This window comes from Colletotrichum abscissum (genome assembly GCF_030869225.1).
Source record: "Colletotrichum abscissum strain IMI 504890 chromosome Unknown Scaffold_53.1, whole genome shotgun sequence".
Taxonomy (NCBI): domain Eukaryota; kingdom Fungi; phylum Ascomycota; class Sordariomycetes; order Glomerellales; family Glomerellaceae; genus Colletotrichum; species Colletotrichum abscissum.
The window spans coordinates 107,362-127,735 of NW_026850465.1; the positions used below are offsets into that span (position 1 = coordinate 107,362).

Sequence of the window (20,374 nt, forward strand, 5' to 3'; positions counted from 1 at the left end):
AGTCTCGTGATAAATCTCCTATTTTGGGGTTGACGAAGAGAATCTGAACATTGGCGAGGAGGACATGAGGTTACCTAGCGTGATGAAGGCAAAAAACAAGAACGGGCTGCAACAGGGAGCTTCGGCCCCGGTTTTGGGTCATGGAAGGAAAGTAATGCGAATGATTCTTTTGATAATACACATAGTTCGGTGCAAAGACGCCTGTAAGAGAATGCGATGCCGGTGCCCCTTTGTCATTCGTATCGGCAGTGTGTCGGCTAGGCATGGACTCTCAGCCTCTTCGTAAGAGCTGGCGAACGATATATCGCGGCGGCCCGGCCCCCTTCCTCGGAGATCCGCCTTTCAGTAACCCCTAGATCACGGTTCATCTGTACCGGAAGGAAACTATACTCTCAAAAGTCTGCTACTAATCTACGAACCTCCATGCCGGTAGGCTCATCGTCCGTTCAATAATCCTTTCTGTGAGAAGACTGTCCACCCTATTAGCACTCAGGTGTTACGACTTCAGCCTCATCCCATGAAGAAGAGCGAGAGTTAAACGCGTGTATACGCCACCCCCACAGGAAGCTCTTTACGACAGCAGTCATTAACATGATAAAGGCTCTAGTATATGCGTAGAGAGGAAGTCATGATGTCAACAAGATATCCAGGGCAGAAGAGGCCGACGGTAATACTCGAGATTATGGAACCTACTAGACACCAGAGTTTATAGTTGGGGGGGGTCCATGGTGATATGTCGTACGTACGAGCCGTATACCGTATTCGCCTTTGAGCAGCCTCGAAAAGAAAAGCGTACATCAACGTCATGATCGCGCCATGGTCGATGTCAGTAAACATTGAGGGTTGCAAACGCCGACTGTAAAACACTCAAGTCCTAACTCAACTTCAAGGCACTATGTTCCGTCTCCTCGGATGACATGCGAGAAAAGCAAACAATAACGCCATATCGCATTTCCCTCATCCTCTATGATGCTTGAATCACACATCCACTTCTTTTATACACAGACACCCGAACATGAAATACTGCTTTTGAACCAAAGCGACCATTTGATCCCATCTTTTCCGTTTTGACCTGCTTTTGTTTCCGCCCTTTCCGCCATTCCTTCTTCAGCATTTCCTAACGTGGTGTTTCGATGGACGGTGCCCTCTTTCATCCCCAACAGTTCCTCCGGCTCGCCCCTGGTCATCGCTGTCCATGTCCTATTCCATTGCCCATCCTTCCTCTTTTACACATGAGAAGGAACCGGGGGGTTGGGGGATTAGAAAGGTAATAAGAGCCCCCATATCTCCTCACCACAAAGACGAGACGAAACGGAAAGCAGGAGCAAACAACCCTCGTGCACTTGTAGTCACATAGTAGAACCTATCGCAACTTCGGAGGCGGCTGATCGATAGTAGAAAGGCACGTCGGGTCCGACGAGGCTTCCGCTTTCGCCGGGCGGTTATCTCATCTTCAGCCTTGCCGCCACACTGACTCGCATTGAGTCCGTTGCAATTCATCCTCGCCAACATCACCCCACTACCATCAATCACCACACGCCACCACCTTTCCACCAAACACCCTTCACCATAGATCCTCCCATCTCTCTCTCTCTCTCTAGCTCGCGCGCGCGAGCGGCACCCCACACCTCAGTTTTCCACTCCGGATCTCTGGGCCTCAGCCCACCCTCTCGACCGTTTTCGTCGCCAACTCTCAAACGGCAGACGCACAAGGGGTCCGAGAAAAGATCTTACACCTCACGACAGCGGCGCGGCGCTTCCATGAGACATCCATCGCCAACGGCCTTTCCCTTCCGATTATCATCTTATCCTCCCCCGAAAGTCCCGAAGACGTGGTTCTCTCTTTACACATTCGCCATGCCTCTTTCTCTGCGCATTCGCACATTTTACACACCTCTCTCCCAACGGCTCCCCCCCCCCAACCCCAACCTTGTTCTCCGCCTAAGGAGCCGCATCTTCGGTATCGTCAACTTTCATTACACCCTCCCACACGCCCTTGCTCTCTTACTCTTCTCTCCCCAGGCGGTTTTTTCCTTCATCGCGTATTCTTTCCCACACTTTTCCGGTCACACTTTTCACCTAACCTCCCCCAAACAGAGCATGCGCCAAAAGGCGCTCCTGTGACTAGTACCCAGGGGAGAACTCTATCAAAACCTCAAGGCTCTTTTGCGTTTTTCCTTTCTTTCTCTTTTTTCTCCCCCGTTGCGAGAGTTATGGAAAATGTAATCCGTTCTTGTCGGCACCTTAGATCGGCAGTTACAAAACCCCCGTACACAAGAAAAGTATCCTTCCCTTTCTCTCTTGTAAACCATTGTTGAGATTAATATTCGAAAGACACGGAGTTCATCCGCCTCCTAATGCCTGAGAAAGTCAACCAAAAATAATTGATGGACAAAGAATCAATCGTCCAACCACAGATCAAGAGTAACGAGAGTAACCGTGGTGTAAGAGCACATGGAGAACAGTGTACACCACCTCGGTACCCTGTCCCTCCCCTACCCTCCCCCTCCTTGAATACTCCTCCTCCATCTCTCCCCGGCCCCCCTCATTAAAAGAGTCCGAACTAGTTACCCAAAGCAACCCCATCCTTCATAACGGAAACGGGAAGGGAGGAGGTAGTAGAGGACGAAAAAGAGGACCTTCGGCTTCGGATTCTAGTCCTCTCTTCCCTCGGCCGAGAGGGCTGAAAAGGGGGAGGGTTGTTCTGCCTCAAGGCACGTGTGAGAGGGACACTCAGAAAGAGGTAGAGAGAGAGGAGGACTAGACCACATGTCCCAAAACATCCCACATCACATTCACCAGTCAACCTTCTTTCACCACCTTGAACTATCTTCCCGTGGATCCCGGACGACAGAGGCGATGTGGAAGGGGGGGCCTACCTACCTACATAGCACATACCTCATAATACTGGCGGTAAAGCGGCAATGATCTGTTTGTCGGGGAGGAGGGGGAGAGGGAGGTGTACGCCTAGGGACAGAAAGATCAGACACAGGTTTCCAAAACCTGCCCGCGGCAGTGAGTTAATGGACTGAAGAAGAGTACACAGACCCTTGTCTCACAACATGCCGGTCTTCGTCCCGATAACGAAGCCTTCCTTCTACCATGGAGAAACTCAAAGTCACGACCAGATGGCACATGCATCCTCCGGGGCACGCTGTTACCGGTCACCCTCGTCCATGCTTTAAATAGTTGTCCCATCTGAGCCGAGAGAGAGAAGGGGAAACAAACGTACAGACGCACTGCAGACGCAGGTTAGGCAGTAACGTTGATAGTAAACGTGGGCCGCAATATTGTAAGGGAAAATTAAAAAAACGTATTTGCATTAAAGAGAAGAAAATCAGAAAGCAGCACTATCCTCCAAATGTCCAAATGTGTCTCCAAACGGCCACCCCCATCTCATCTCTTGTCCGCACCGCCCGCCCGCCCGTCAGTCGTGCAACCGAGTTGTACAATCAAGAAACAAGGACAAACAAAAAGGATCCCAGACGAACAAAAACCAAACACGAGCCACAGGTGTTCGATCGACACGGCCCTCATGCAATCCAATCCCAGAGAAGCCTCCCTGCCACTGCCACTTTGCCGCGGGAGAAACGAAACAAATCCCACCCCGATGCCGGATCATGGCGCTTCCTGAGTTCCTGGTGAACCAAAACACGACGACCAATATCGAGTTTCACCCAAGAGCAATACACACACAACTCCATCGATGCTGCCGTATCGGCCGACACAAAGATAAAACAAGGCCAAAATCATTTGACCGCCGACATGCAGACTGGAAAGGGTCCTCGCCCATGTCAAGTGCCCCCCTCCAAGGACGACCCAAAGCGCTTTCGCTGTCTTTGTAAAAAGGGTGCACCCTGGATTGTGGGTAAACCTTAAAACCATATTGTAACTTGTCCTCCTCATGGTTCTTCGCTTTCGTGATAACCTTGACTCCCTGTCAGAGAAGGGCCCCGTCATGCCTCACGGGCCATATCGATATCAGAACACACCAGAACGTAAGTGTCCTTCAACGTGAGAGATGCTCTTGGTCTTGAGCATGAAAGCTCAGGCTCCAAGGATACCAAAGAACTGGCACTGTGTATGGCCTCGCGGCTACACCTTCCTCATTCGATGAGCTCAGGTGCTGCTGAGTAACGAGGCTCAATACTGCCATATTCGTTAACATTGCCGCGGCAGCTCATGTGGCTGAGTGATGTGTATTCAGTTTCGCGGCGATGTGAACGCGTGGACGTGGTATTCGTGTGGTATCGTGTATTCGAGAGGATGAGAAGGACTAACTAAAACAGCTCGTGAAGCGAAGCGAATCGGTGATGGAGGACGGCGATGGTATCAAACTGAAGTCGGAGGTGCCCGTGTGCCAACGGCGAAAGAAATCAAAAACAGTCGAAACAGAAAAAAAGGTGTTCATGGGTGATGATGAGTCTGCGAGAATCGAATCCAACAATGATCAACAGAAAAGAAACAATGCATCCTCCCTAAGATGCCAGAAACTTGGACTAAACCACGAATAGAGGCGCGTTACAGTGAAAAGACCATTCCCTCCGCCAAGGAGCTGAGCCCCTATGTTCCTAGTTCCCCACTACTCCTCTATCCATCCTTCTCGGCCAAAATGCTGTACGAAGACTGACAGGTCCGCAGCCCAAAAGCACATAGCCTCCACCGAACTGTATGCTTGGGTATCCTTCAGAAGGGCAGCAAGGCTGCCAAACCGGCGAAAGCCAGGGAGTAACCGCCGCCTATATATATCAAAGGGACAAAAAAGTGTAGTTGGCACAACGCTGTTTGTTGTAGAAGCGAAATTGCGACTTGAACGGGGTCATCGTGTTTCGACTCTCTTCTCCGGTCCTCATTGAGGTTGGTTCGACCACCATTGGGCTGGCGTTTGCTGGTTGGACCAGGCCTGTGTCACGGCCGGAGATCCCTGGTTCGGCTGGGGCATATACTGACGCGGGGTTTGGTCTGTCGGGTAGATCCCTTGGCCGGCGGCACCATAACTCTGGCCCATGCCTGGCATTCCCGAAAATTGCATACCCGGCTGCACGCCGCTGGTTGCATGTCGCAGTTGGGGAGCCGGCGACTGCTGATGCGGCTGCTGGCCCTGTGTCGTATATCCAGAGTAGTTATGTTGTTGAGGAGCCTGCTGCGTCTGGGGCCACATTTGACCAGTCCCTGGGTAGTGATAGCCCTGGGCACCCTGAGGCATGCTGCTCGCACTCCCGGCTGCAGGCAAAGTCGTCGGCTTATTGTTCTTTTGGGCAGATGGCTGAGCCATGCCTCTCATTGGAGCCTGGCTGATGGGATTCTGCGCATGGATCGATTGAGAGTACGGCGGGGCTGTCATCATCATTTGAGGACTTTGGTTGGGCACAATGCCTGACTGCGACGGCATATTGCTCGCCGTGGTGTGCGGCGATTGTGTTGCTCGGGTAGCAGGAACGGCGGCTTCGCTGGTGGCAACATTTTGGACAAGATTCGTCGACTGGGGCTGCTCGTGCGGCCTTCTCCAAATACCCTGGAGGTAGTCGCCTCGCATCTCCCGTTGCTGGTTGAGAGACCGGTTGTACTCGGCAGCGTGGTGGGCCTGGGCATGAACTTCTCCAATCTGAGCAGGTCGAGTTTGATCCTGGTAAGCCGGGCCGGTAATTTCCTGACGTGGACCTCCCTTGAGAATTCCGCTATAGTCGCGAGGGCGGTTGTCACTGAGCTCTGATCCTAGTGTTATCACGGGCATTCTGGTCGTGGTTCCGGTTGGCGCTCCAAGCATACCTGGTTGGACGATTTGGGGTTGAGGGGCGCCGGGGAATTGGCTGGGTGTGTTGCTGTAGACGATCTCACCGTGAGGGCCACCCAGCAGGACCTGGTTCTGCGCCTCGGCTGCGGCTTCCCTGGCCTTGGCTGCTCCAGGACGCTTTTCGCCAGCGGGGTCGGCCTCTGTGAATCCTTGTTTACGGGCCTTTGTCTCCCAGTAATCATCCCGAACTCTTCTACCGTTGACAATGACGCGACTTCCAAACTGGCGGAACATGGATCGGGCCGTGACAATGGCAATTTGTCGTGATCTGTAAGAGAATGGCAGAATCTCCTGGCTGACGAGGTCGTCCTTCTCGGGTTGGCTGGCAATGATCTTGAAGAGCGACCTATTCTTGTTGAAAAGAAGGTAGGAATCTCGGTATCCCAAAACCCTCGCGCATTCAGTCGCCAGCATGAAAAGCTTATCCCCACGGTTGGGAACTAAGAAAGTTCGGCATCTGTATTCGCGGCCGCCCAACAACTGGCCATTGGGCATCACCTTCTTCTCTCCAAACTCGTCGATTTCTCTCGGGAGGTACTCGTCGCCGGCGGGGTTCAGCTGGTCGGTGGTATGATCTCTCACTGTAGGGAGAGCTTTCAAGGTAGTCTTTGTTGGTGTCGTCTTGGGCGGAGGCGAGGCCTGCGCGGGCGCGTAATTGACGGCGGCTTGACCCCCAGGCAGCGGCGCGCTCTGGTTCTGGGGGGTTTGCGGTGGTGGAATATTTTGAGGCATGTTGGCTACTGGGGCCTGACCGGCAGTCTCGGAAATGGCACCAGATGATTTGGACTTGGATGACTTCCCACGTTTTCTCGGGTTGGAGTCACCTACAAAGATACTAGTGTTAGTTTGTATCGCGTTGCGCGCGGCGGGGAAGGAAGCAAGAGGTTACACGCGCGACTGGTGAACAGTACAAGCATGATGGGGAAAAGTGAGATTCTGCATGGGAAGGACATACCGGCAATGCCTGCGGATGGATTTCCCTGGAAGTTGTCCGGGGAGCGGCTTCTTTTGATGCCGCGAGTGCTTGCGTTGAGCAGGTCTATACGATGATCAAAGCCGTCAGCATAATGTTATGGCAGGACAATTGTGGTAAGAAAGGTCATAGCCATGGCTCAAACAGGCGAAGGGGGGGGGGGGCGCGCAAGTGGTAGTTGCGCATGGAGAAATGGTTGCTAATCCGGCCAGGGCCTCGCAGTGGAATGCGATGACGGCTAGCGAGCAGGCTGGGTGGAGGCGGGGGGCTTAAAACTGTGGAGGGGGGCGATGGATAGTGAAATAAGCAACATACCAGGAGAGTTGAGGGCAGCTGGGTTGATTGTCGCACTATCAGCTCCGTTCGGCTGAGTGGAGTACATTGAGCGCGCAAACGTCTCCCGGTAGATTCGTCAAGACAAGATCAGAACAACGAAAGACGTGTCTTGATATAGTTGGATTGCCTTCCGGCCGGGTCGCGGGCGAAGGCGACACTGGGTCTGGGGAGGGTGCGTTGGGTGATGCAGGGCAGGCTTATGCGTGCATATGGTTGGCGCGAAGCTCTGAAATGTCCCTGGCGGAAAAGTATGTCGAGTAACGACGGGTAGGGGGAGCGGCCTGAGAAGAAATCGAAATGGAAGCTTTTTCTTGCCTTTTGTTCGCCCTTCTGAATCCGTACCGCAGGACAGGAATAAGAGGGTTATGGGGGCGTATGGCTAAGGAAACTCTGAACTCTAGATGGAAATGCAAGAGTTGAGTTGCAGCGCCGGTACAACCAAGCCGTAGAACTCAATAGAGTATGGGATAGGGTCTGTGTCCTTGGGGCCCGGGGCGTGACGGGTAGGTAGGTTCTTTGGCGAGAGGGCCTGTGTGTAGCAGCTTTGTAAGATGTGAGGAGGAGAAGCGTGTGGCGAAGATTTGCTGAGTTTTCCTCCTCTCGATTTCCACGCGGCAAGAAGTAAAGCCTGTGTGTCTTGCGGCGTCTGAATAGTATGAAATGAAGCTGTTGATGAGCCCTTGTTTACGTGAACAAGGCCGCGAGACGCAAAGAATAAGTGTGGGCGCAGAATCTGAAGGCTGTTGCCGGTGGAGATGCGCGCGTGCGATGGTGAAGGAGGGAAGATGATGGATGGTTGGTTGGAGTTCGCAAAGACGTCGTGTGGTAAGGTATACCTATGGTAATTACGGATAGGATAGACAGATGATGGATGGACGGGGAGAAGTGGGCGACCTGATGAGAACGGCAAGGTCGTGGTACGGAGGGGGAGGGTGCATGGAAGGTGCCTCGTCGAATCGTGCCGTCGGGGTGTGAAGCCAAAGTACCCTTCCCTGAGCAGGCAGCCAGACTGAAGAGTCTGAGAGGTACTTGGAGGAAGTAAGGTAGAGCAGGCAGAGCTGGATGTACCTCTGGGTGTAGCGCGGCCTAGTCGGATGCTTGCGCTTGTCAACTTGCAGCCGAATGCCCTTCTGGGCGACTTCTGTGCTCCTGTCCCCGCGGAGGGTTTGCGCGAGGAGTGTGTGTCTGTGGTAGAGAGGGGTGGGTGAAGGAAAACGCGACTCCCAGCGAATGGAGGGGGTTTCGCAGCCTGGAAGCGACGGGGATTATCTCGTGGGCGAACGGAGTCGGCCAAGTACGATGACGATGGGTCGGAGTTGTCGATTATGTCGTCGATATCAGGGACGGCGACGGCGACGGCGACAGGATGCTGGTCGGTCAGGGTCTCGGGGACAAGTAGACCAGGGGTTCACGGAGCGAGGTTATGCGACGCGACGGTATGCGATGGAATGCGACAGGATGGATGGTGGGAAGCTGAAGAGAGCGAGGTGCGAGGGCGTCGGTATCAACGGCGATTATTAAGAAGCAAAGGAAGCGTCTGTCGGCTGCTTTGTCGCTTTATTATTTGTTCGTACGCAGCATAACAATTTGCGAGGCAGCCTTGTGGATTTCTCGTGGCTATCTTCCGATGGCGTTCTTGTCCTGAGTGTAGGTAGCCCTGCCTCGGTTTGTCCTGGACGCGTCTTGGGAAGCGTGTAATAGAGTGTATCTGCAATTATCGCAGTGACCGAGAAAGGCTGGGCTGTCCAATTTGCTCAGAGCTGTCGGTGTATTGGAGCTGGATCTGGAGTTGGTGTTGGTGTTGGTGTGTGTGTGCCGCCTATGTGTGTGTGTGCCGCCTGTGTGTGTGTGTGTACGGAGTAGTATCTCTGACAGTGACAGAAGGAACTGGTGAACCCCGCGACCGGGAGAATGAGGGTCTAGTAAATCGCCAATGGCGGGAGGGATGAGGTCGGATAACGCGCAGCTAAGCAGGTCGCATCAGCAGGTGCGATGCGAGGTGATGGTGTGGGAAGCGGGCTGGAGCTTGGTCGATGCTAGAGCTGGGCTGGGATGGGCTGGTGCATGCGCAGAGAGAGTATCAGCAGAGCGAACAGAACGGAGTACGGATAGTAAGGCACTGGACCTACACCTTAGTGAGGTAGCGACTAGCAAGAGCGGCGGCAGGTGCAGAAGGCAGGTCAGTCGCAGATGTCCCGGCGCAACGCGACGTAAGGAAGATGGGAAAGCTGGGAATGAAATGGATTGGACTGGACTGGGACAAGGTCTCCAAGTTTTCTGGCTGGGGGTGTGAGTGAGTGAGAAGGAGATGGGTGGGGGTGTGTAAACTGGAACGTGTAGAGGGTGTGGCGTGGAGGGGAAGGCTAAGGTACCGGGGGAGGAGAGAATTGAGAGTCTTGAGATTGGGATTTGGCACAGCTACCTACCTACTGCGTATGATGACCGTGACAGGGAACGTACATGGACCAAGGCACCTACCTGCCTTACTCCGTCGACCGGTCTCAAATGGAAGTCACCAAAGAATCACCAAACCGGAGAACGCACAGAAGCTGCCGAGACCCAGAAGGAAGGAACGGCGGCGACAGACGGGCGGCGTTTTTCGGGTGTGGCGAGCAATGGAAGAACACACCACGCTTCGCACTTTAATGGATTTTCCAGCGGGGAGGCAACGTGCGGCGGGAATTGGAAGGGTGGGGTGAAGATTGGCATTGGAACGGGGGTGGGTTTAGTTCAAGAATACATACTACTACGTAGGTATGTACAAGCCAAACGACTTGCGCGAGGAAGGCTCCGACGGGAATTTGGGAAGGCAGTGGAAAAGTGAAGGGAAGGAATGACTGGAGAAGGGAAAAAAAGTCTTTTGCTTCCTTCCTCTGATGATTCCATCACAGCCAAGGAAGAAATTGACATGCAAGTGAGGTGGGTAAAAGAAAAACGGGACAGAATTGAAGGTGGCAGGGGTGTGCCCCAGTTCACGGTTACGAGAAGCCAGCCAAGAAATCCAAGACAGCTTCATCGATAAGTTGTAACTTGAACGTCGGCAAAGGGCGTGTAGTGTAAATGCGTTTCTGCATTTTGACATGTATTGCATCTGCACTTGAACCCAAGCAGGTACTGAATCCAGCAAGAACCTGGAAAAGAGGCTTGACTTGACAATAGAGTACCGGTAGAGAAGTAAACACTATTCACTATTCAGACACATATACTTAGCAAGCGGCCTTGAAAGTTGAAGTTGCAGATTGTAGTCATCACACGCTTCTCTAAACGGGTTCTCCTCCGTACGGTAAGGTATGGATGCAGGCGCAGGCGTGCCGCGTGCTGCGTGCCGCTTGCTGCGTGGTGAGAAACGGGAAAACGGTTCTTTCATCAGCATGACCACTTTCTCCGACCCCTGCTCGATAATACGCAGTAGTATGCAGCCTGCTCGAAAAAGAGGAGCACATCCAACTCTGGGCCTGCCCATCTGGGCGCGTGGGCACGGACGACGATGATGCCAGGGAGATATCGACAGGGATGCCATGCACCAATACCGGCACCAGCATCAGCACGAGCAGCAGCGCCAGTATCAGCGCCAGCACCAGCACCAACGCTAGCAATGGAGCAGAAACACAATGGAAGCTGGTTTACGTTATCCTTCCCCCCTCTCCATGCCCTCGGGCTGGTAGCTAGTTTGACCGAGTTATTGCTTTGCGGCTTGTGAGTTGCGAGTTCCCATCGTCTCTGCCCGGACTAGTAGCCGCCATAGGCAGTCCACTTCGCTTGACGGCCGGTCCGTGTTCGAGGTAAGGTGTTCCATTCGTACTCCTCCGTGGCGGCGTAAACGCAGTCGGCAACATGGGAGACAAGTGTCCAGCTCAGCTGGGGTCTTATGGATCTGAGACGGGGGGTCGGGCAGGCAAGTAAAAAGAGAAGGGCAGGACATGGAGCCAAACGGTGTAGAAGAGGCTGTACGCAGTAGGTACTCTTCGCTGCCGCCAAAGCCAGCTACAACAGAATACCTGGGAATATAGCAAACAGCCCAACGCCGCTTGACCCAGTCCAAGTCAAGGTATCTTAGGTACTCCGCCGACGTGTAAGCTACCTTACCCGATGGCTATTCTCAATCGCGGTCCCCGTAAATTCGTAATCTGTTGGAAAGAAGGCTACTAGACCAGGTACATGTTCCGATCCATGGATATCTCTCAGTGTCCATCATCCGCTTCTGCATCTTACCTCACTTAGCTGGCGCCTGCATCTGTCTGACCGGTCGAACTAAGGTCAGCAGTAATAGAGCGATTAAGTGAGCGCGCCTTGCACGCGCCTGCATGATGGAGAATACGCAGCAGCGCCGAGGAACGGGAAAGCCTGCCATGGTGCCTAAGGTGCATTTGTAGATTACCTACGGAGAACTAGATGATGATATGCGGGCATCGAAGGCAGGTGGCTTATGTAACGCACTCTCCGAAGTACGTGCTTGCCTCGCTAGCAGCATGGGAATGTACGAAGTACCTATCCTTTGCGCTTTACGCGACCTGATCCACGACGAGAAAGTACCTCTTTCCGCGGTGCCTGCCTTATTACCAAGGGAGGGCGGGGGGGGGGGCGTGAGTCTGTCATGGAATATCGGGAAACTACCTACGAGAGCCCACCTACACAATCTCAGAATTCCTTACAGAGAGGCAACCTGCATTGAGAGCCTACCTATCTACAACGAATTCCCTTCATGCCGAGTCTGCGATACTTGCTTCCAAAAGAACCTCCTTTGTTGTATGATCACGTTCCTTCGACCGTTCAACGCTTGACTGGACTATTTGTCGTCAACTGAGCATCGAAATGGTATCCGTCTGGTATCCGTCCAGGACGATACATCGTCGACTTTGCTCGGACTACCTCACGAAGCAATTTTCCATCTGTGTCCGTGACAGAAGCGCGCCCTGTTCCTCACACTCTACTCGCACTAATCTGCCAGGCTACGTCCGTATGGAGGAGAGATCCGCTTCTCTGCCCATTTTCTACTGCCTATGATCAAGATCGCGCAAAGCCGTCGTCAATGCCAACGACACCAACCGAAGGCAAAGCACCAAACACTCGGTCAAAGTCTTGGAACCAGCCACGCCTCTTGACTGGACCAAACCTTCAGCACCTACCTGGAATGGTATTTCCTTGCTATCCAAGCCCTGTCGATAATCCAACACCTACCCCGTATGAGACGACGAGTTTTGTTCTAGGTGTTATCACATTGGCCTCGCCCTCTTGTCGCTTTGCCGCCAAAAGACATTTCGGAGGCTACGCTTCCTGCTCTCCACTCCATATGACTTTGAATATGGCAATGTGCAGTACTGTCTCTGAGTCTAGCTCCTCTGGATCTCTGGAGTTTCGCATGTACGCATCAAACCATGCAACTACAGCTTGGTCTAATCACCCTGGCGAGATGCTCACTGCACAAGAAGTCCAAAAGGGCTTCATCCGACACCAAAAGTCTTGGTTAACGCCCACCGAGGCCCGCTCGGAGCATCACGCCTGGATACAGAAGAGAACCATGGAATAGCGACCTGGCATTCAAGCAGGCATTCACGCCCGACCACCCTGCCTCATTCGAAAATCTTTCTGTTCAAATGCTGCTTGATACTTGATATCTCTCAGTGGGTGACCCGTCTAGACCCCCCTAGCCCGTCCCAGGCATCGACAGGGGTTCCTCACGGAGGGCTGCCCCCTGCCCCAGTCTCGCGACACTGCGACTGACTGCATTAGAAAAGAAAGCGGGCAGGATTGCTGCGGCGAAGTGGCTCCCCGGCTTGCGTAGATGAGGTGCGGGAGCGATCACTACCCATCGTTGAGCCCCAGAAGAGGCCTGGCGGTAGCCCATGCCGGCCACACTTGCCCACCATCTCACTACCACAACCACGCCCACCACGGCCATCACCCGAACCTCACATCCATGATCCCACGCTTTCACACTATGTATACTCAGCAATTAGAGTGGGGCATAGAGGAGTCATCAGCTCAGCATGCCATCTGGCATCAACGTCCATGATCAAGAAGTCGGACGAAGTCTAGTCATTCAGGTTCGAGCAAAGTAGCAATCACTGCTTCAAACGAGCAGGGCGAATCGTTTGCTGCTTCAGAGGAGTTTACAGCAGAAACAGCCCGCTCTATCCGCACTCTCTCCGGCTAGTCCGGCTTAGAAGGTGACTCGATCAGCGTCCTTCCGAACAACCTTGGGTCAGCTCCTCTCTTCGTCCTTCGGCGTCTCCTGGCCGCTTTAAGGCCCCAAAGCATGGGCTCAGACTTGATACTCTGATTCGACTCAGCTTCATTTCCGCCAATTCGAGAAGAGTGAAGCACTATCACTGGCAAATATGTCGTTTCCTGGTCCTCGGCAAGGTCTCCAAAAGCAGCATTCGTTCGCTCCTCGTCGAACGTCTATGAACATCGGCCAAGCGTCGGTCCACGGCGTGTGATGCGGCCCAAGTTAGCAGTAGCTGGCTTCGGTAGGCAAACTTCGAAACAGTGCAGAAGGCGGCTGGGCGGCCCTTCACTAACAGTATGGAGGATTTTCAGTCAACAAGACAGTCTCATTTGCCACCAGAAGAGCAGTCTGCTGTCACCTCAGTATTATACGCTTAATCACGCACGGAGAAAGGGAGCATCCCTACAAAGTAGTTACGAAACAACAGGGCGCATAGTTATTCTGTGTCTTCCTGACGCATCATATGCAGATAGCCCAACTTGGAATGTAGCACTATGCCATGGATCTGTTTCCCTCCGCCATACCTACGAGGAGTTGCAACTTGCAAGACTTCAGTTTGACGACTCTGGATCCTCGTCCCAAAGACTGCAAGAAACATTAAAGCGGCGATTCCTACCAACCATCCTTAGCTCCTCGGAGCTACTTCGAGGATCCCGTTACTTCTAGGTTGGCCCCGCTGGTCGAAAGCAGCAGTTTTCAGCATCACCAAGCTATTCTCGAAGCAGCAACAATGTGCCGAGGGAACCATGGGGTCAATTGTCCTTGACGTGAAACCTTGCCTGGGATGTATACGGCGCGCAACACACAGGCGTCTAACGATGCCTTGTCGACTTGCTGGTCAACCCAAAAGGAGTCTATCAACTTTTGGCTCAAACGTTGTGTAACATGAAGAGCAATCGAAACCAGAAGTAGCCGGCCGCTGTAACGATTCCTCCAACTATGGCAACCAAGTCTCGAGGCAAGGTAGTGCCATTCCGCTGCATCTCGATATCCGGTATCCGTACTCCGTACGGAACACACGCCAGACGGCCAGTCGAGTGAGGTCGACCGTCGGGCACAAAGTGGTTCAAGAGTAGAGGCGGGAAAATTCCCGACACTGACTCGCTCAATGGACAAGTCCCGTCGCCGCCCTCTTTTCTCGCACAGACACCGTTCTTGTCGCCATTAATCTGTTCAGCCAATCGCTCCAGTCTGCGTGCCATTCTGACTTACCATCGACTAGGACCCCAGCAATGGCGCACACGCTATCGACGTCGACCCCTGTCCACAATACGGTTGAAGGCGGGCGAAACGGATGGGATCAAGGATGGTCTCCGCCAAGGTGCTCCTGCTAGCCGAACGTCGTGCCTTTCACGGGGCGTCTGACTTCTGCAAAACGACGGCCTCGTCTCCGAGCATTCTTACACGAGCAAAGATGACATGCGGCCCTGGTCTCGACTCGTGTCTCTTGTCTCTTGATCGCCACGGACGAAAAGAGGTACTAATTTAGACTCAAACCTCACTCTGCATATTGATACCTTACGAGGGGCGTAAAAGGGTCATTACGGATCTGTAGAAGAGGAACTCAAGGCCCTAGCAGAAAGAATAATTGCGATGCTGCAGCAGCTACTTCGGCGTACGAATCATAACTCAACGGCAATGTTACAACACGACGCCTTCGTCAAAGCAGGCGCCGGACTTGAGGAGGCCATCGTTGCGTCGTCGCACACGGCTCTGACACAGATGAGGTCAGCCCGCAGCTCCTATTATCCTCCATTACCCGCGGCTTCCTCTCGTCTAGAGCTTCCTGGTAAAATGCTGCATGCCAGCCGCTAGCAATCATTTCGATAACATGAGCAATAATGGACCCGTTTATCACATCACGCGCCACATTTAGAGGCGCGACCGGTGCCGCCTAAGTTGGCTAGACAAGAGACATTTCGTCATCATCTCGACACTGGGGAAGCATTGCGGACGAAATAACTGCCAAATGTGTTCGTCGAGCTGAAGCGTCCTGTCTATCTAGCAAGGAGTCCGAACCAAACCTGGGCCAACAAAAACAGCACAGTCAGGACGGTGTACCCATCACATGGCCAGTCTTCAACAAAATCGTCGCAAGTTGGGGGATGTGAGATGCTACCGTCGGCGATTAGCTGACCGAAAAGGTTAGGTAGGACAAGGGCGATGCAAGACACTGCAGCCAAGTCAAGCAAGCAGGCTGTGCTGATTTGCTCGAGCTTGACTGGGATTTCCATTCATACAGGAAATGCGATTTTGCACACTTCCCCTCCTCCGGGGTTCTCTCGTCCAAATCATTGGGCTCTACTACCTGTCATTCTGTCTCGAAGAGAGCAGATAGGTTTCAGCTCACAGGCGACAATTATGCAGACCAGAAAGCAGCGAGTACCAGCTATAGGGCCGCGTACGGATAGGTGAGCATAGTGTCACGGATCTGCCTATGGAAAGTCACATATGTAATGCGATTGCCGACGGTCCAAATCGCAATGGCCATTACGGAGGAGTTACGCGGATCCGAGACCTTGGAGATGATATGCTCGGACAGCCGTTGTGCAAGAAGACAGGACGGCAGAGCAGAAGCGCATCTTGCATTGGCCACAAAAGCCTCTCGACTTGCATCGTCCCTCATCAGGCGACAGCGGAGCATGCGACTGGCAGCTCAAAGATGCTTTGGAGTGCTGCATGGGTCTCCATCGCTGACGGGCATCACGGACGTTCACACATCGACAAACGTCGTCACTCATTGGCTCCTGGCCTGTGGCCCTAGCCTGGTCTATATATCAGTATGCGCCACAGCTGAAACTCGATACCAACTGGCAACCCGTCATCGTAAAGGCGGCGATGGAAATGGACTTTTACAACCGAGAAGAGAGCGGTCAAGGAAAGCAACGACGCCATAGCTATCGAGACCGCAAAATGGCACTTGCGCGGAGACGGTGCTTCACTAGCTTCGTCTCGGCCTGTGCCCAACGACAAACTTCGAAAGCAAGACGCAAAAAAGAGCGTTTTTCTTAGTCGTGAAGAAGCTTCCACTTACTCGTGTCTCTGCAGCGGCCTTGGTCGAGTCTCGACGTCGACAAGCAAGAATTGTCGACGAGTGGATGCGTTTCAGCCGAGGTGGCTCAAAGCTGGGATGTGTGCATATCGAAATCGAGAACGAGGAAGGATTCCGCCGAGACGACTTCCGCAGGGCGGAGATGCCTCGGACATAATGGAAGCAAAAGACCGGTCAACCACAGAGGTCTCGCGTGGCTTCGGTCAGATTTCCCCGCTTGTTTCGCGAGTGATCATGATGGCCAGGCTCTTGCTTGTCGTTACCTCGCGTCAGGGTGTCGCGCCTCTACAACGCGTCCTCCTCGGCAGCGGCTGAGAGTGCAGATAAGGAGCGGAGGGACCACGGTAAGATATGCTGACGCTACTGCGAACCAGATGACTCAACAACTGGACAGTGCCCCGGCAGCACAACAAATCTGGACAAATCAAAAGATCAAGAGTGATGGGATCAGACATGCTTGTTCGGGAGGAGGAGACAGACTGTACGTGGGAATCTTCTGCCTCGGAGAAAGGTGGTGTGAAGAATCGAGCTTAGCTATACAATACAGCTATGTACTGCACGGTAACAAGTATGGCCCTGTGCCCTCCAACAAGGAATGAGCAGGCATGAGGCAAGGCATGGGCGGCAGCGATTGCGAAGATGGAGGGGAGAGCCATCGACGAAAGGATGGCCTACTGTGTAGAAACGCCTTGGCTGTTGGTTCACCCCGAATCCCCGTATGCGATTGGATCAACAGGTCACGTTCATGACCGACGCACAAGCCAAGAAAGAAATCATGGGTTCAAAAAAGACCCCACACTCATGATGGATGGACATCTGTTTCCTTTCGCATAGCATGAGCAGGGCACGGCCTTGTGGGCAGTTAACCAGGGGTTGATGGTGATGGAGGGGACGACCGGCGTGGTGGTGTACAGCAGACACCAGAGGTGCTGCTCCCTTTCCGTCCTTTTGGGATGACTTGATGCAAGCTAGGAAGCAGCAGTGCCTGCAATACTGCTGCAAGAGTAGAAGGCGATGAAAGGGTTTAGAGAAACGAAACAACGGACGAAGAGGGTTGTGGCTATGGGTGGGCGAGTTTCCACACCTCCAACCAATTTATTCTCCCCGAACGAGCCGTGCCAGTCCAAATGCACGGCAACAACCGAGAGGTTGTTATCGTGGTCCACAACAAGCTGCCGGTAGTGGATATGGATGGGTGGATGGGTGATTGATGGTGCAGAGAAGCTGCTGCCTCTGCTGCATCAGCCTCGGCAGGATAACCTCTTCCAACGATGTATGAGGACACAATACAGGGAGACACGGGCCCGTGGAGGCAGAGGATATTGCCAGGGGAGGTGCGGGTAGGTCATGGCAGTCACACATCTTGAGCTGTCCTGAGCTATCCTGAGCTGCCCTTGGCTTTCTTCTTTCCCGGCCTCAACAGCGGCTCATGGCCCTTGCGTCTGGGCCTCGTCTCGGGAACGGATAGCCATGTTCCTACTCTGGATGGGTGGTGTCGAGTACATGCCCACTGCTAGCTGTGATGGGTGGCTGTCAAAGAGAGAATGCCGGCACAGCGGCACCCAATGGTCTGGGGTAGAAGACAAGTGGGAGGGCTGGAGCAGAAGAGGCCGGCGAGGGGTGCTAGGTACATAGGTAGGTGCTTTCGCCAACGTTGAGGCTTGCCGCTTATCATGCTGGGGTGGACGCCAATCGCTGCCCATTGCTATCCGTATAAGCTATTTCCTTGTATGGGGTAGGTAGTGTGTTGTCTCGGTAGCATTAGTACGTGTCTGTGAGCTCATGTTGAGCCAGTGGTGAATGTGATGGGTGCTGTTCATTTCTACATCGAGGTTATCCTCTATTGCTTCCTGACGGGAATTAACAACACCAGTAAGTGAAGCCCACACGATAGATGATTATAGGGCCAAGTGACAAGCGAGCCTCGATCCGCCTCTGAACTACATGCTATCGGTCTGAAGAGAATTTTGAGAAGCCATGATGATGACGGTAAATTTTGGTCCTTCTTGCTGTTGATGGCTGAACAAGGCATGCCTTGACTGAGATTGGCACCGGCCGGGGAAGGTGACTGGGGGCCGTTGCTAACGGGACGGGAGACTGGATGGACGGGGGCGGGAACGACTTACACGGCGAGGGGAGTAGGTACTCTGTACTCCCTGACTGCGTACGGAGACCGGGGCAGTGACACTACAAGTTGCAAAACCTACCTACGTACCTAGTAAAGTAGTTACACCTTACAAGGTCTGGCAGGTGGACATGGCCCGCTGTGTTTCCTTTTTGCAGTGCGGGAACTACCCTTTGGACCCTGGCTACCCGCTCGTGCAGCAGCAGCAGCAGCAGCAGCAGCAGCGAACGCTCATCTATTCCCACATTCCATCTTTCAGGTTCTCCCCTCCATCCCCTCTACTACAATACACTGTACCCATCCAGTGCCATCCCTCTTCCCCCATCGAAACCCAGCTGCCAGTTCCAGTTGAAGAGGGGGGGGGGGGGGGCGGCCCTTTGTTCCCCCAGTTTGCGGCGTGCCTGACCATTCGCAGTTCTCACACCCCCTGAACCTCTTCTTCTTCTTCAGCCTCCTCCCATCACGCTCCCAAGCTTCCCACCTTCACCTAGGTACCTCCCCTCCCCTTCCCGTCTTCGACCTGCCCTGCCCTGCCTTGCCTTGCCTTGCCTGCCCACCCCCTTCCCCTTCCATGTTCCCTCCAACTGCAGAAGAGCATCTACATAGCTATGGAGATGATCTCGCCCATCACCTTTTCCTTTGTGGGAACCCATTCAGGCATGGTCGATTCCGATCTCCATCGCTTCCTGTTCGCAGACAACAGCCAGCAGCCAGTAACCAGCAGCACCAGCAGCCAATATACATCTGCGGGTGTCTAGCCGCTGTGGAGACACGGCCACCACCCTTCCCTTCACCACCACACCACCTCTTACACCACCATGAACCATCACACCCCCAGCTTAACATACTTACATATGTAAGTCATAATAGCTATGCCTCTGCCCCTCTCTATGGCCAACCCCCGTTTAATTGTTCATGGGCAACGGTTCACATCTCCTCATGTACGCGTAGGTTGGCGGCCTGCCATGCCCTCTCCAAGTTCCCTGGTGGAGGGACGGGATATATGCATGCCTTCATCGTTTGGTGGTTTGCTTTCTTTTTTTTCCCTTTTCCTTCATCTGGGTAATCTCTGATTCATGCTCTAGCGGGCCTACCGAGGGGACAAGAGGGGCAATCAAGACGATGTCACCCTTTCTTCCAATACGTCCAAAACACATCGTCATCCATTCACGTCTGTGTCTCTCTTCCCCTTCCAAGAGCTCCCATCTACCTTTTGCTACAACCATTAGACGCCGAAAGGGCCCTTAATGTTTCCTTCTTCATACGTCGCCTACCTCGTCTTACGGGCGGCCATGCGTAACGTAACCTAACCCTCGCCGGCGTCCGTGGTTTGTTTGATCGATCATCGCGGGACCCTCCAACCGGGTCCCATCGCCGACTGGTGTGCCATTCTGCCAGCCAGTGGCCGGCTTTTTGGGACAGACAGCCTCGGGGGCGTTCATCAACTCTCACAGATACACGGTAACCGTACCAGTCGGAAGGACAATTCGCGGTGCAATCGACACAGCGGTACCATCGGCACTTGAACATCACGTCGCTTCTCTCGGTTGCCATGGCCAGTGTAACTAACTACCTACCTACCTATCTACGCAATACCTTACACTGCCTTCCGGTCGACGGAATACCACCAGGACCAGGACCGACAGCGATGGACCTTGCTAGACGTTGTGTCCAGACACGCGAGAACCGCCATTGGCCCCCGTACGCTTCACCTTGGCCACTCCGTGGCGCAACATGTTTCTTTCAACGATTCCCGGTGGAGACGATTAACACATTTGTAAAACAGGTTTGGCCCAGCCCGTGACAGTCGCTTTTTTAGCTCCCGCCTCCGCACAGATGTGTGCGTGTGTGTGTGTCGTCGTGGA

The 20,374-nt window shown here is 53.5% G+C and overlaps 2 protein-coding genes across 2 annotated transcripts; one reads left to right on the top strand and one right to left on the bottom strand.

The window, feature by feature from the left end:
- Positions 1 to 4,849: 4,849 nt before the first annotated feature.
- Positions 4,850 to 7,149, bottom strand: CABS01_14334 (chromatin remodeling complex subunit; the record flags this gene model as incomplete). The annotated part of the gene is made up of 3 exons (XM_060547674.1): positions 4,850 to 6,618; positions 6,750 to 6,833; positions 7,083 to 7,149. The coding sequence occupies 3 exons, from the start codon at positions 7,147 to 7,149 to the stop codon at positions 4,850 to 4,852; spliced, it is 1,920 nt and encodes a 639-aa protein (XP_060393381.1).
- Positions 7,150 to 16,246: 9,097 nt separating this feature from the next.
- CABS01_14335 (uncharacterized protein) lies at positions 16,247 to 16,699 on the top strand (the record flags this gene model as incomplete). The annotated part of the gene is made up of 1 exon (XM_060547675.1): positions 16,247 to 16,699. A coding segment is annotated over one exon (453 nt), but the record flags the coding sequence as incomplete, so codon positions are not given.
- Positions 16,700 to 20,374: the final 3,675 nt, after the last annotated feature.